This window comes from Bubalus bubalis, chromosome 2, assembly GCF_019923935.1.
Source record: "Bubalus bubalis isolate 160015118507 breed Murrah chromosome 2, NDDB_SH_1, whole genome shotgun sequence".
Taxonomy (NCBI): Eukaryota; Metazoa; Chordata; class Mammalia; order Artiodactyla; family Bovidae; genus Bubalus; species Bubalus bubalis.
The window spans coordinates 90,199,050-90,216,111 of NC_059158.1; the positions used below are offsets into that span (position 1 = coordinate 90,199,050).

At 39.0% G+C, this 17,062-nt stretch overlaps 1 protein-coding gene across 1 annotated transcript in view; it reads left to right on the forward strand.

Moving 5' to 3' along the window:
• CCDC148 (coiled-coil domain containing 148) overlaps positions 1-17,062 on the forward strand; it is a 221,190-nt gene that overhangs the window by 136,628 nt on the left and 67,500 nt on the right. The window contains exon 12 of the mRNA XM_045164090.1: positions 16,440-16,558. Coding sequence (XP_045020025.1) covers positions 16,440-16,558 — 119 coding nt within the window. The remainder of the gene's footprint in view (positions 1-16,439; positions 16,559-17,062) is intronic.

Below are 17,062 nucleotides of genomic sequence, written 5' to 3' on the forward strand. Positions count from 1 at the left end.
TGATAACAAATACCAAAAAGCAAAGATTAAAAATCTAGAGTAGAGGTTAGACTCTCAAAAATACACTATTAAAAAAACAAAGCAAAATCACAAAAGTTATAAAAAGTATATATGAAGTTTGCTTTAAAAATAGGGGGTTTTTTTGCAAGGTAATAGTAGGTTATAAAAATGAAAATTAAAGGATTAATAGAGGACTTAAAAACATATATATATTTTTTTAATTTAAAAAGTGATAATAGTAAAAATATATCTAGGAATTTCTCTGGAGCTGTTGCGGGTAGTGTGGGGTCAGTTCAGTTTCAGATAGTTCCTTGTTCCAGCTTATACTTCTTCTCAAGGTCTATAGGTCCCTCCAATGTAGCCAGTGCTAGCTACAGGGTTTTAATCTGTTGTACCTGTCACTTCCAAAGCGGTTCCCTCTTCTTCATTTATTTTGGCTTCCTCTGTTTGCAAGTCTCATTAGTATCTAACTTCCGCCCTGACACAAGGGGGCAAAGGTGGTCATTTATTTAGGCTCACTTGTTCAGTTGTGCTGTGGGGAGGGAGGAACACTGCAAACAAATATCACTGGTGTGCCTGGGGAGTGCTCGCAGTGTCTGGGCCACACTGGGTTTGCCCCACTCACGGCGTGTGTGCTTTCCTGGTCTACACTGCTCAGGCTCCAGGTTGCTCTGCAGGGGAACTGTCTAAGGGGGGGCCCTGGTTTGTGTGCACTTCCCAGGTCTAACCCACTCAGTTTCAGGTTCTCGGGTACTCCATAAAGGCACAGACTCAGTTGGGCCTGCGTTTTGTGCCCTTCCTGGGTCCGAGCAGCTTAGGCGACCAGGTCCTTGGTGAGTGCACACTCCCCAGGTGGGGCAGTGGGTCTTATCACCTCCCATGTCCCAGCCGCTCTGTTTCCTGGGTGCACAGCGGGAGCACTGTGTGCCCTGTGTCTCCTCTGGGGAGCTGATCTCTGGCTGCAACCCTCCTGGTGGATGTCAACCGTTCAGGATCCCAAGAAGACTTGGTTAGCAACTGGGGAGCCTGCTTGCAGTTTGGTAGAGGATGCCATCTCTGGGGCCGAGTTTACCCCTTGCCTTCTGGCTCTGGCTGTCACCTGGCTGCCTCCGGCGGGGAATGGGCCTGTCAACTGCCGGCTAGCTCTCCTCTGGTATTTGCTCAGTCCTTTGTTCTGTGAGTGGCCTGGCAGTGCCTTAGGTTAGAGCGTTTAGCGGGAAAGTTCTCTCTTTCTCTCTCTTTTTTTTTTTTTCTCTCTGGCTATCCCACAGTTTGGGTTGCTATCTCAGGTTAGCTCCCTCAGATTGTCCTCAGGGCATTCAGGTCCGGTCCTTACCCTAAGCAATGCAGCCCGCGCCTCCCTGTTCAGCCCACTTGCTGGTGGGAGATGCAAGCGTCTGGGCTACTTCTCTGCTGGGAGTTGTGGTTAGGCGCATAATCTGTGGGTTTTATTTATCTATTTTTTCCTCCCAGTTATGTCGCCCTCTGAGATTCCAAAACTCCCCACAGACCCGCTGGTGAGAGGGTTTCCTGGTGTTTGGGAACTTCTCTTTTACGACTTCCTCCCGGGGATGGGTCTCCATCCCTAACTCTTTTGTCTCTCTTTTTATCTTTTATATTTTGTCCTACCTCCTTTTGAAGACAATGGTCTGCCTTTCTGGGTGCCTGGTGTCCTCCACCAGCGTTCAGAAGTTGTTTTGTGGTATTTGCTCAGCGTTCAAATGATCTTTCAATGAATTTGTAGGGGAGAAAGTGGTCTTCCTGTCCTATTCCTCCACCATTTTAGGACCCTTCCCAATAATACAGAAGAATTTATTTTAGCTTCAAAGTTTATAAGTAAAATAAAAGGGTTAAAAGAGAAAAACTAAAAATACAAAGTGGACTAAACTATACATGAAATTTTCAATTAGTTAAATTAAGCCCAACTATATATAGTAAATTAAATATATATGGACATATACAAATGTGTATATTTGTGTACATAGACATGCACAATTATGGTGTGACTTTCCTGCTCCTTTCAGTGGGTATTGATGAGGGTTTAAGCTTGGGGTGGTTAGGATAGTACCTTTGCCATTATTTATGCCTAGACCTTCTCTTATTTCCTCGTCCCATATCATCCATCCTCACACTGGCCCATGTTGCTCTGATTGCTTCCTAGTAAGAATGCTCTTATGCCAAAGAAACTTATTGGTTTTGCCACAATTGGTCAAAGTTCAGGCCTTAGAATACAAAATTTTTGCCCTGACTGATTCCAAAAGGGTTCATCAACTCTTTTTCTATTAATTCTTCTCTTTCCTGTTTAGGCCTTTGATTGCTGTTGTATGTGTTTGTGCACCAAAGGAACTGCAGGATACAGAACTGTCCTCTGCAATTTCCTTCAAATGTCTGTGACTGATTGCTTTTCATTTCCAGTGAATTCTCTGCTGTTGCAGAGGAGGGTGATACAGATCTCGGGGATTTAGGCAGTGGGAAAAAGAGCCTTTAGCATCTCCTGGTCCAGATCCTCCATCCTGTTCCCTCAAGCTGCTCTTTCTCAACCTTGACTGAAGATGGTACAGGGGAGGGAGAGGGAGATAGAGAAAGATTAATTGATCTAACTGGACCCCACTTAGAGTAAAATAACTTAAGCTATACTGCCAGTTTATGGAATATACCACTGGGGACCAACTGAGTTGCAAACACAAAAAACCACCATGGAGGCATTTAGTCAGGAAGGGACATTCAGATGATCTCAGATTGGTTTATAGCACTTTTTTATGTCTTTATAAAATGAAGAATATAGAATGTAAAAACTTTTATAGACTCTTTAGACCCTAAAAATGTCTCTTGAATCTCTCTGAACACCAGTTTGACCTCTTCTCTAAAATCCACCCACCCAAATCTCTCACTGCAAACTTTTTTGCAAAGGAACCTCCTGCTACTACAGCTAAAGGAATAGCTGAGGACCATCTGGCTGAGGACCATCTATTGAATGACTTCCCAACCTCTGTTTTGTAGTTTGCTCAATTACTAACTACCAGAAATGTGATCGCACAAAGTTTAAGCAGGTGTTGCTATAAAATCTAGCAGGTAAATTAACCATCAGGATATTATATTGGTCAAAAGGAAAAGATAGTTAATGTATATTTCATGTAGAAATGACTCCAAAATAAACTTGGGGGTTCAGATTTTACCTTCTGAATATTTAACCAGTCCTCTGACTTATGCTATATGAGTAAAGAAATGAATGTGGTATGGGAGAAAAAAAATAAATCAAGGATCATATAATTTTAAAATAATAACATTCTGTATTTTGTCATTAAAATTTAGAAATTAACATTAACAGAACTTGTTTACTGATTATGACCTTCTAATATGAGTCCAAATGTAGAGTCAACTCTTAGTATTTGAGTCAGTAAGTGACAGAAAGGTAGGATGGTAATACAAGAGACTCACTTTTTTAGTTTCCATGTCTTTTAAAGTGAAGATTTCCATTAGAATTTTTTTTTTTTTTTTGAGCATGGAAATGCTGATTATGGATTCTTCCTAACCTTTGTCAGGATACAATTTGAAGAAAAAGTCAGATGGAGGGGGAAAAATATCCAGGATGATCAAGAAGCAGATGTATTTGTTTTTCTGTAAAAGATTTCCCAGTAGGAAATTTAAAAAGTAAAGTCTTAAAAATTATCTCCAGGTGTCAATTTTTGGCTGCATTTTCTGGCTGGGTCTTGATTATTCATGGTGATTTGATTTAATTAACAGGCACCTATACAATGCTTGCTATGTGCAAGGCACTGTTCTGCGTTTATTTAATCTTCTTAATAACCCTAAGGGGTGGGTACTAATATGATCTTCATTTTATAGATGAAGAAACAGAGATACATAGAGGGAACATAATTTCCCCAAAGTCACATAGCCCCTAAGAGGTGCAGCTAAGATTTGAACCCAGGAGGTGCAACTCCATCATTCATGACATTAAACACTGTGCCGTGCTGCCCATCACTCTGCTGTTTACTGTTAATTTTGTGATTAATCCATTTTAAGAACACTTGGTTTCAAACTATTTGCTTTAGGGTCATTTTCATGGCTTTGATCCTGTCCTAGTTTACTCAGAACTGTTAAATAGGTAATTGTTAATTTAAAATCTCTTTAGTAGTCTGCTTACTAGGAGTATTTCTTTCATGTTCCACAGGTACAGTCTGTCTTATTCTTGTTAATATTCTCTCAGGATTTCTCTCCTTGGGTTAATGAACCAGTATAGCTTAACAGTACAAGGAACCAGACCGTTAGAGTTTGATCACAGTTGAAGTGTCAAGTATAAGACATGTTTTGTGAACAGGTTAAAAAAAAAAAAAAGAAACCAGCTTCATTTGCCTCCTTGGTGTTGTTCTTTTGTTAAGTTGACTGAAGAAAATATTAATGATTTTGATGTGAGTTTTATTTTAAGCCTGTCTATATTTCACAAGAAGAGAATTTCCATGGGCTTTCAGTATTGCATTTACCAACCTATCAGAATCTGCACCCATTCGCTACCTTTCCTTCTTTTACAATGCATTATGTATTTGTGCTCCTGTCTATGGCCAGTCCCTTCATTTATGCTCAGGATCCTGTTCCCCCTCTCCTACTCAAGGCCATCAAATCTCTCTCCCACCACCGTGATTCCCCTCCTTTTGTTCTAAATCTTTCCTATTAACCTACAAATATACCATTCTGACTTGTATTTATTAATAAAAAAAAAATTACTCTCCCTTGACTTCACACCTCCTCCCTTAAGAAAATTACATCACCCCCCGTAGCCTATGCACACTGTCCTCACTTCTTCCCACCCATTGTCTCTGGAGCCATTTTCTCCCTTGATTCCAGCAAAATTGTGCTTGTCAAGGGCATTAGTGATCTCCATGTTGCTAATTTCAGGGGTCAATTCTCAGTCCTCACTTTACATAAGCTATTAAGATGGAAATGATCACTGCCTCCTCTTTGGAAAACTTGATATTTAGCTTCTAGGAAGCCATTCTCTTTGTTTTATTTCACTGGGTTGTCCTCAATAAATTTGGATGGATCCTCTTCACCATTCCACCTCTAAGTCTTGGAATTCGCTTGGGGAACTTTCTAGGGGATCTCAATGGACCCAATATACTTCATATGCCATTTACATGCTGACTCAAATTACCAATTAATATCTCTGGTAGAGGTTTCTCTCTTGAACTGCAAACTCACATATCTCACTGTCTCATATCTAATATGTCCCAAATATAATCTTGCTTTTCCCTCTAAACCTTCTCTTTCCTCCACATTCCATTTCTCAAACAAATAGAAACCTATTCTCCCAGTGCTTGGGCTAAACATCTTGATTTTTTTTTTCTGCCCTTTTTCTTCCTTATTTATTTTTAATTGAAGGATGATTATAATATTGTGTTGGTTTCTGCCATACATCAACATAGATCAGCCATAGGTATACGTATGTCCTCTCCCTCTTGAGCCTCCCTCCTACCTCCCACCCCATCCCACCCCTCTAGGTTGTCCCAGAGCCCTAGTTTGAGTTCAAAAGCCGTGATATTTTGACTCATCCCTCCCCCTTACATCCTATACTCACATTGTCATGCCTTACCTATTGTCATGAATATAAGGCTCCATGTTTCAAATCAGAACTATTATAAATTTCTTACTCTTCTAATTAATTTCTCTGCCTCCTCCTTTTCCATTCCCACCCTCCCTTTTCATCCGTTTCCCACATAGCAGTCGGAGTGTTGTTTTTTTTTTTTTAAGTCACATCAGATTACATCGTTCCCTGCATTGCACTCAATATCTCTTGGATCTCATATCTTGCCACTTCCCCATCACTTCTCCTGCTCCACCCATCACAACCTGCTTCTTCCTCTTCAAACACCCTAGCACAGGTCCCCTTACCCTTTTGCACCGGCTGTCCCCTGTGCCTGGAAGAGTCTTCTCCCAGATGTCTGCATAACTCACTCACTCCATTCAGGGTCCCGCTCAAATGTCATCTTATCAAAGAGAGCATCTGTCCTTGATTACCAAATTTAAAATAGCATCCTCCTTCCCTGTCACTGGGAGAAGCCAATGGCACCCCACTCCAGTACTCTTGCCTAGAAAATCCCATGGACAGAGGAACCTGGTAGGCTGCAGTCCATGGGGTCGCTAAGGGTCAGACCTGACTGAGCGACTTCACTTTTGCTTTTCATTTTCATGCATTGGAGAAGGAAATGGCAACCCACTCCAGTGTTCTTGCTTGGAGAATCCCAGGGACTGGGGAGCCTGGTGGGCTGCCGTCTATGGGGTCGCACAGAGTCGGACATGACTGAAGCGACTTAGCAGCAGTAGCAGTCCCTGTCACTGTGTCCATTTACCCTACTTAATTTTTTTCTTAGGATTTATCATTTGTCTGACATCTATTTATTTATTTATTTATTGACTGTCTCTTCTAGAATGTAAGCCCAATAAAAAGGAGGAATTTGTCCATTTTCTTATTGTTTTATCTCCAGTGCCTGACACAAGGCACTCAATAAATATTGTTTGAATGAGTGAATTTAGTGAATGAACAGAATACAACTGTACTTTGATGCTGAGATATAGAGGAAAATATGTCAAACTAGGAGACCCTAGCAAGGTGGGTGACCTTGGGCAAGATATGTAGGCTCTGTGGGATTTTGCTTACTCAGTTGTAAAATGAAGTGTTTGAATTAAATGATTGCTGAAATCACCTCAGCTCTAAGAAGTCATGATTGAATGACTCTTAGGTTTGATTACTTTTCACTTTTCACTCTCCCTAACACTTCAGGCTTTGAAATACAACATCCTCAGTATATATACTCCCTTTTTAATGAATAGTGAAAAGACAGAAATTAAACAAGATTATAAATTCATTTTAGTCATATCAACATATGACATGATCATTATGTAATATTTCAATGCGCAGACTGAAAATAGACTTTACTCCTAAAGAAGATATCACAGTTATTTTTAAATCCACCTGGCATTTCAATTAAGAGGGAGATAACTAATGTGTTTACCCCAGAATACTTTCTTGGCTCATCATGTTCTAGGGACATAAGACTACACTGAGGCAGAAAATAGCTATTGCCAATTTGAGTTGGCAGCTCAGCTATGGGAAAAATGCTCACATAAATGACCAAAGTGAACATCACCTAAAAAAATTCATGTTATTTACTTACACATATAGAAACCACATACTTCCAAACAATTTATAATAAAGGCACTAATGTTATTGTGCTAGATATCCACCCACTCGGTCATGTCTACTCTCCATTCTGCTGTATGTCCCTGAGAGTTGTCTTATAGGAGGCTCCCTTATTCTTGGGCCTTTGGTTGGGTTCAGTCGAAGTGGAATGCTACGGATGAAGATAAGATAAGAAAGTGAGGTTGGGACCGTTGTTCTCGCAGCTCCTGACCCTGCAGAGTTGTGTTGACTAGCTGTGTCCTCCAACAAAGGTCTCAGCCATAGCCAGGTGGCCCTCCCCATGCAGGAGATGGGGAAGGCCACCTGACAAGCTCTTCTCTGGCTCTGGGTAGAGCAGCCTGGCTGCCACATGCGCCCTTGTGATTGCCCTGCATTCCAATCTTCTTTATCATCATCCCCTTATTACATTCTTCTGGATTTATCCTAATTTTGAGTGTGCCATCTGTTTCCTATTAGGAATCGTTAAAATAGAAAATTAGTAAGAGAATAAGAGACAAAAAACCAAGAGGATGGGAATATAGTTATGTCAGCACACCAAGACTAAAAAGGGGTGCTGTAATTGAACATGGGTAAAGTTAAAAGGAAGCATTTAGTTCTTATTTGCTAATAATAGACAACATCTAGCACAACCAGAGCTGGCAGGAGGAGGGAGGCAAACTGCCCAAGGAAAAGCATCTTCAGTAGTTTTACTGCATCTAAACCAACTCTCATATAATATCGTGTTAACCTTTATAAGGCCTTCCAAATAAAATTAAATCATAATTCTATAAAACGTTTTTACAAAAATGGAAAGTGGTGCATGCAAGGTGACAAATATAGAAAATGTTATATACAAGGATATACAGTATTTTGTCATCTGATTTGATATGGGAATAGAATTTGGAAACTTCCAGAATGAATAACAGTCATGTCCCGTAAATATTTCTTCTAAATTTTTATTTTTCTTGGCTATACTTTTAATACACCCCTTTGTAATTATGAAGTCTTTTATGTCCATTGTAGATAGTTTGGAAAATGCAATTAAGCACACAAAATACCATAAATCCACCCCAAATTGTAAACCATTAGCAAAAGATTAAATATTCTTATATTTATTCTTTTTTCCTTATGTATCAGTTCAGTTCAGTCACTCAGTCATGTCCGACTCTTTGTGACCCCATGAATCACAGCACGCCAGGCCTCCATATCCATCACCAACTCTGCTAAGTCACTTTAGTCATGTCCAGCTCTTTGCAACCCTATGGGCCGTAGCCCACCAGGCAGGATTTTAATCTAACTGCATACATACTACATATATATTTTTAATCTGATTTTTCCCATCTGTCAATATATCCAGGGTATTTTACTCTGTATTTCTACCACATAATTTTTAGTGTTTGCTTAGTGTTTCATTATGTGAATAATTGCATTTAACCAATTTCTTATTTGGGAGGTATTATATTATTTTCAATTTTTCAGCCTATTTTAAGGCTGTAATGAATATACCTATATATAAATCTTTGTATAGGTATCTGGTATTAATTCTTTAATTTCATTTTTTAATTTTTAAGACTTTTGCTAGTCATTTCCCTATTTATTCTTCTAAAAGAGTATGACAGTTTACCCTCTCACTAATGGTAGATGCTCTTGTTTATCAGATTGGAGATTGGTGTCAAAAATCTTCAAGACACTGAAAGTAAGTAGCTGAAATACAAATAGTCTGAACTGTAGACTGAAAGGAGATCCATTATATTCAAATAACCAGGCAGGAGGATGTAAAAACTGATTTTCTATTTTAAAAACCAGAGAACTAGCTTTGATTTTTTACCCATGTAGAGAGTTGTCCCATCTTTGCATAAAGAATATCCTGCAAAATAATTCTTTTGAGGCTAATTTTTTGCTCAGAAGCTTCAGCACATCCTGGATTAAAGCCCACAGAGATCTCTATACCATAAAGGATGAAGAGATAATGTTAGTTGAAAGGTTCTGAGGATGGAAGTGACCAAGTGTCCATCTTTAGCACAAAAAACCTTGAATTTGGCTTCCATAGACAATTTGACTTAGAGAAATGTCATGTTCCCATGCTCTGCTGGGATTAAACATACCTCTATACACCACACAACTAAACAAATTGGTTCACTCATGTCTATGGTCTGTCATTATTATCTATCTGGATGCTTTATTAATAGGTTTGGATTTATATGAATTGATACAAGAAAAGTGCTATGTACAATGTTGCCTTTCCATATTATTTTCTACTGGAGTAATTTAGCAAATATGTGTCTTGTATATCTCTTATCTCCAAGATGGGATACTACTGGTTACAAATAAATGCTGCAGTGTAAAGCATGTTCCTAACCTTTCAGAAGTTCACACAAATGTATGAAACTTTATGTGGCAAAATATAGATGATTGTCAAACTGATTGCATAGAAATGAGTCAAACTTCTGTTGGTGGCGATTTTATGTGATATAATAGGCTCATCTACGTGAAACGTGGGAAAATTTAAAGTAAAAAAAAATGGTTTTTTTTATTAAGAGGTCCTGTCATGTTTTCATATATAGCAACGACACATTTGTGTATGTGTGTGTGTGTGTGTGTGTGTGTGTGGCAGTGCATATTCTAGGCCAAAGTAGAAAAGATGCAAGGAATTAGCTAAGTAAATGAATCTTAGAAAATTAAATCAAAATTGTTTTACCTCAGTGGTTTATGAGGAATGGAACTGAATATTTTTCACTTCATATTTCATATACTTTGCCTATCTGGTTAAAAATTATGACCTCCTCCTGAATAAGTCATTGAAACCTTTGTTATGACTTAGGAGCAAGGTCCAGAAGTTTATTTGTTCAAAGATTCAATATCACATAGATTGCTTGAAATTAGAGACTAAACTGTTTTCCTACTATAATGCTTTAGCCCTAACTTTCTAATGTCTGAGAAGTCCAAGTATTAGTTGCTTGGTCCGATTAGTTGATTAGTCCGATTCTTTGCCATCTCATGGACTGTAGCCTCCAGACTCCTCTGTCCATGGGATTTTGCAGCAGAAATACTGGAGTGGGTTACCATTCCTTTCTCCAGGGGATCTTCCCAACCCAGGTCTCCTACATTACAGGCAGATTCTTTACCATCTGAGTCACAGGGGAAACCCTTCTATGTGTAAATAAGAAATTTTTATTCCATACTAAATTATAACTCGGACTGAAGAAATGAAAAAGTTATAGTTGAATGTTTATGTAATATTAGCACAAGATTTTAAAAATTAAACTCTGATTTACTCTAATACCATAAACATCATGTTTACTAGTCAAGTTTTTAATAGGAAACAAATTGTTTGGAAGATTACAAAAGTAAGGTGGGATATAAAAAGTATCTTAAACCCTCTGAAAAGATAGCACAACATTATTTTGGCTCATAAATCTGTATAGGGAATAGTTTCTTAAGTTTGTTTATACTTATAATGGCTTAACTTTACCAAAATGAACAAAATGTGGAACTGTGAAAGAGGACTATCCAGTAGAATCAAAGATAACAAGAGGAAATGAAGGATAATGAGGGCCCATTTCGGTTTTCAGAAAAGAAAACTTTTTCAAGAAATTTAGTCTGCAAGTCTAGAAGAAACAAGGTTTAAATTCAACTTGTCTCCTGTGCGCTAGCTTTCTGGTTCCCCTATCATTGGAAAGCTGTAAGAACCACTCAAAAAGTCTAAAAAGTAGTATGTTTACAATCTATGTCTCAACAAATGTCCTAAAGGGCTAGTTAAATACTCTTAACCTTAACTTTAGTTAAAGCTTGAAAAGTATTTCATGACACACACTTCCTGCTCTTATTAACTGATGGAAAGTGAATGGAACTGTCCTTAGGGAAGTGTTTAGTTTGGACTTTACCACCCTGCAAATAAAACTGCTGGCCTGGTTCCCATCCATAACTTTGTTATTCTCAGACCAGAGATCAGAAAATGCTTCCACTCACCTTAGCGATGATCACTTAAGCCCTATTGTGTGTCAGACATGATACAATGTCCTAGGCATACAAAGGTGAATAATGCAGATCAATATGGAAAGTGCTATGCTAAAGATACATAAAATAGTGCCTAACTATGTCTGGAGAAGAGGGGAAAGGAGGAAGGCTGGGAAAGCAATGCTATAGTTGAGTCTTAAATGATGGACAGGGGGATTTAGCAGGCAATAAGGCAGGGCAGAGCATGCCAGGCATGTAGTAAATGCCCAGATAGATCAATAACAATGGCAGTGGCAGTCCCTCCTGAAAGCAAATGAAAGAGTACAAGGCAGAACAAAGAAGTGAGGGTAAAAAAATCTTAATTAAGGACCAGTGGTATGCCAAGGATTGAGCTAACATTTTTCCTAGAGGGTTCAGAGGAAGATTCAAGAAGATGGCATTTGTTCTGGTCTTAATGGTAGAGTAAAACTGACATGTAGAGAAGGAAAATGAAGTTATACTGGTTGATGAAACTGCAAAAGGCAGATAAACATGAAAGTGCATGACTGCCTTCTCTTTTCTATTTATGTTCTTACTCTACAGATGTTGTCTAGTCCCTTGGCATCTCTCCTTAATTTAGATCTCCAGTCCTGAATTCTCCTGAGCCACCCATCTGTGTACCTCCAGATGTTTATGTGGAATTTCTACTTAGATGTCATTCAGTTATGTCAACTGTTTAATGTTTAATAGTGAGCCCTTGACTTTCTTTTCTGAACCTGTTATTCTTCTAATTTCCCATCTCAGTTATTGGTACCATCATCTACCTGGTTGCTCTACCAAAACCCTAGGAATTATCCTTGATTCTTTTAACTTCAACTACTATATCTAATCCTTCAATGAGCACTTTGACTCTATTCAAAAGCACATTTTAGATTTGAATTCTTAATTTCCTGAATCCCAGTGGTTATTTTTGCTTTTCTTCTATTTTGCTTCTCTACTGTCCATTCTTTTAAAAATTTAAGTCACATCATATCACTCTTTGCTTTAAACTCTTCTATGTCTTTTTTCAGAACTAAATCCTTGCCTAATTGTCTAGCCACCATCTAGTTTACCAAACTCACCTCCAGTCTAAATTGGAACCACCTGTTCCAGCTGCTCTGGTGTCTTCCCAATTCTGAACAAGTGCAAAGTCATTTTCACTCAATGCTATTGCACCCAAAACTCACACTTCCTTCAGTGGTCTCCTTCATCTCTTTTCATTGTTTCCTTACCCTCATCTTCCAAATTTTAATCCAAATGTCATTTAAAACTATGCTTTCTAATAGTTTTTCCCAGATTTTCTAAATTATTGCCATATTTATTTCCTTCCTAGAATTTAACATAATATTCTTTTCATTCATTTACTTGTTATCTCTCTTTCCAGAAACTCTCAGAACCTTGAAGCCAAGGCTTTATTTCTTTTTAAGCATCATATTCCAAGTATCTGGCTTAAAGTAGATGCTCAATGAGTATTTTTTGAATAAATGAATGCCAAAGTCACTAGTTTCTTAAGACTATAAGCATTGATAGAATCAAATACAAAGACACTTAAAAAAATAAGACATTATGTAAAATGAATTTGGTTTGTTCATTGGGAAGTCACTGTCAGAAGCAGTCAATTGGAGTGGAGGCAGAGGTACATCATGGGTGAGGATTAAAATAGGAGAAGCCTCTTGATGAAAGTGAAAGTGGAGAGTGGAAAAGTTGGCTTAAAGCTCAACATTCAGAAAACGAAGATCATGGCATCCGGTCCCACCACTTCATGGGAAATAGATGGGGAAACAGTGGAAACAGTGTCAGACTTTATTTTTCTGGGCTCCAAAATCACTACAGATGGTGACTGCAGTCATGAAAGTAAAAGACGCTTACTCCTTGGAAGGAAAGTTATGACCCACCTAGATAGCATATTCAAAAGCAGAGACTTTGCCAACAAAGGTTCGTCTAGTCAAGGCTATGGTTTTTCCTGTGGTCATGTATGGATGTGAGAGTTGAACTGTGAAGAAGGCTGGGCGCCGAAGAATTGATGCTTTTGAACTGTGGTGTTGGAGAAGACTCTTGAGAGTCCCTTGGACTGCAAGGAGATCCAACCCGTCCATTCTGAAGGAGATCAGCCCTGGGATTTCTTTGGAAGGAATGATGCTAAAGCTGAAACTCCAGTACTTTGGCCACCTTATGTGAAGAGTTGACTCATTGGAAAAGACTCTGATGCTGGGAGGGATTGGGGGCAAGAGGAGAAGGGGACGACAGAGAATGAGATGGCTGGATGGCATCACTGACTCGATGGACGTGAGTCTGAGTGAACTCTGGGAGTTGGTGATGGACAGGGAGGCCTGGCGTGCTGCGATTCATGGGGTCGCAAGGAGTCGGACACAACTGAGTGACTGATCTGATCTGATTCTTGGCTGAAAGGGGACAATGAAGGGTATGGTGCTACAGTCTTGGGGTGTGTAAAGAAAGTACTTTACAATTTTGGTTAACGAATAAAATTTGTTTAGATTTTCATGTGAGGAGAAAGAAGCAAAGACCAAGAGGTTGAAGTTACAAGAGAAGAAAGGGTAGGTGATGGAGGAAGATTATAGAAATGGAATTGGAGAATAGGATATGGAGCCCAGGTGGGGGTAAGTTTTGGAAGTGCTCCTCATTTCCTCTGAGGAGCAGGACATTAGAATCTCCATTTCTTCTGATAAAAGCAAAGAAGTAGAGGCAGGTATGGAACTTAATATAGTGAACAGGCTTTCAAATGATACCATAAGCAAGCTGAGAAGCACTGGCCAGGAGTTCATAAAAGGAATGTTGATTGTCAATATTCAACTGAAACCATCAATTTGGTACCAGTTTATAAAGTCATGTAATTCTTTCATCAATCACACGTGTATTAGGTATATTCTATCTCCTAGACACTTTGGTTGTTGCTGGAAGTGCGGAGGATAATAAATCACCGTTTCTGCAGTGTACTGGGACAGAGGAATAAGTATACTAATTAGCAAAGCCTTGTGGTGAGGCTTATACCAGAGGAATAAAATTATACAAGCAGAACACAGAGGATGATGGGAAAGGGTCATAGGTCTGGTTGTAAGATAACTGGCTATAATTGAAGCTCTTGGAATTGGAGCCATTCTCCATGATAGTAGAATCCTGGACGGGGAGGTGGCTCACTGGAATGGAGGAAGTCATGCATCTGTGAGTTAGCAGGTCAGAGGGGCTTCAGACGGAAGTTGACTAGGAAGGTAGAAGGAGTTCTTCTAGACAAGGCCCATGTGGCTGTGGCTCAGACATCTGAATTCTCAATGAATATTTGAGAGAGACCTGGAAGTCCACACATACTGGTGATAAGGCTAGGTAGATGGTGTAATACAGCCAGATGGTGTAAGCATCAAAGGAAGAAAGCATTGTACCTGCGAGGGACAGCATCGTGGTCTCAAAGTAGCCATTAACAAGACAGAAAATGCTCAAGCCATTCCCCAGCCTCCTGGCAAACAAGGCATCATAAGAAAAGCATCCTTCACTCAGGAGAATTTCAGCCAAAACAAGAGGGAAGGAGGGAGTGAGGGGGAGAGAGAGAAAGAGAGTGATTTGTTAGCTATAGCAAAGGCTGAGGATACCAGAGTCAAGGATGGAAATTGTTGGTTCTGAGATGCCAAAAAGCCTCAGGTGTGACACACTTCCAGAGCCTGCACAGGCCACTGAACCACATGGTGTCAGTGATCTGAAGATACCAGCAACCTGGGATTGGTCCACTTCTTGTCAAGGGATTGTCGGCAGAAGGACCACTGACTTCCCCTCAAGGTCAATGCTGGGAGTAAGCAATATTGTCAATGGTCAGAACCCAGAGAAAAATGCCCTGTAATCCAATATCTTTTCTTTTGAAGTATCTCTTTTCTCTCTGATTATGAAAGAAATATATATTCACTGCACAAAATAAGGTAACACAGAAAAGTATGAAGAATAAAATAAAGATCAGTTATAAACCCAGAGGGAGGTAATATAATGGTTGTTAACATTTCCATATCTGGCACTAATAGAATGCTGAGGCATTTGTCAGTTAGGACTCTGAAATGTGTCAGTGTTCCTTTTTCTCCCTTTCCTACCCTCTCTTTCACCTTCCATCTTTGGTGCTGCTACCTTTCTAGCTTCCTCTCTGTTCCCCCCAAATTCAGACTTCAACCATGTCTGCTGTAGAATCACCTTACCTTGGAGCCATGCAGTTACTCATTAAGCACTGAATGGATGTTGCTGTTGCGGCTGCTGGTGTTGCAGGCCTGCTGCAGAGTTGCTAGGCTGTGGCCATGGCACTTGGAATGCCTCTTCTTGTTCTTCCAGGGGCCAGAGACCACATTGCTGGGCAAGTCTGAAAACCACTTAGCTTTTCATATTCACTTCTCAAAAGAGAAAAATGCCACCTTGGGGATGAGGCTAACCCAACCTTTACGAAAGCCCCTCTGCTGGTAGTAACTCACTACAATTCACCATTAATGTACTGTTTTTTACCAGCAAGATTCAGTCTCTTGACCCAGACACAGCATGGCAGGCCAGTCATTGAATGGTCCTCTGTCAATTAAACATAAACTTCAGTTGCACCGTCACTAGGGGAATAATGGTTTCGGCCCCCTGAAAATAGCTTATGTGTGCTTCAGGTTTTCTCTTGCTGACTCCATTCCCAGAAAAGGGAGGTAAAACATGCCTAGTGAGACAGTACTTTCATTTTTTTGAGCTTGATAAATTTGTCCTTCATTTTACCACATAAGTCAGAACTACTATTTATCACAACCCTGCTAATTTTTTCTTTTCCTCCTTCCTCCCGCCTATCTCCTGCCACATCCCTAGAAGCATAAAGCTTTCAATATCTTGCTGTCCATTAGCATAAATAAACTCATGCTTTTAAAGTAAAAATAGATTTAATGCTATATTTGTTAAAGACTACATTACCATAAGAGGATAAAAATATTCTTGAGTAACAGGTAGATCATATACTTTAGAGACGATAATATGCTTTTTTTGTGGTTCCCTGAAAGTCGATTATTTTAGCCATAGATTAAAACTTTAGGTCTTGAGCACATGTTACATTTTCACTTTAGAAACTGTTAAACCGTGCAGTTTCTCAGGACATGTACTTTCATGTTTTAACTTATTTTTTCTGTTGTCAGTGTATTGTAGGCAGACCAAAAACATGGAGGGCCATTTAAATTCAGTCTTTGCTATATGAACCAATGGATAATGTTGTTATAACTTTGTTCCTTGTTTTTGTATTTGTCGTTAATTTAAATTTTATGTGATACTTATACATTAGATAAGAAAATACCGGGCTGATAAAGAACAGAAATGGCAGGAAATGGAAATGAGAGATCTTCGGCGTCTGGAAGAACTGAAGAAATTAATGGCTGAACAATCAGTAAAAGACAGAGAAAGGTAAAAAAAAAAAAAACCAAAACAGTAAATTGTGTGGTAATAGAAGTCTTTTGTAATGTGTTAAGTGAATGGAATCTTACATAATGTGTTAGGATAAATAATATCAGAGGGAGCATTTTTCTGTACTTAATATGTCCTTGCAATATTTATATTCACAAATTGAAAAGTGATACTTATATTTTAAACTTTCATATTCATACACAAATCTCTAATTTTCCATTTTGTTCCTTAGATAGCTTCCTAGTTAGAATCATCACAGAGAATTTCATAGTATTTGATTGCCCCCTGTGTTTGTGAAATAATACTGGCTGCTGCAGTGACTTAATATTTTGTCCTAGAAGAAAGAGACCATTATTCAGAGGAAAAGGGAGACCCATTTACTATGACTGAGGCTGAGAAAGACAATACACAATCATACTGTGCTGTGTGGTATTCCTTTTATTATACTTATGAGATATTTGATATAGGAAAAACCTTGAATTCCCTAGAATACTGTAATTTTAG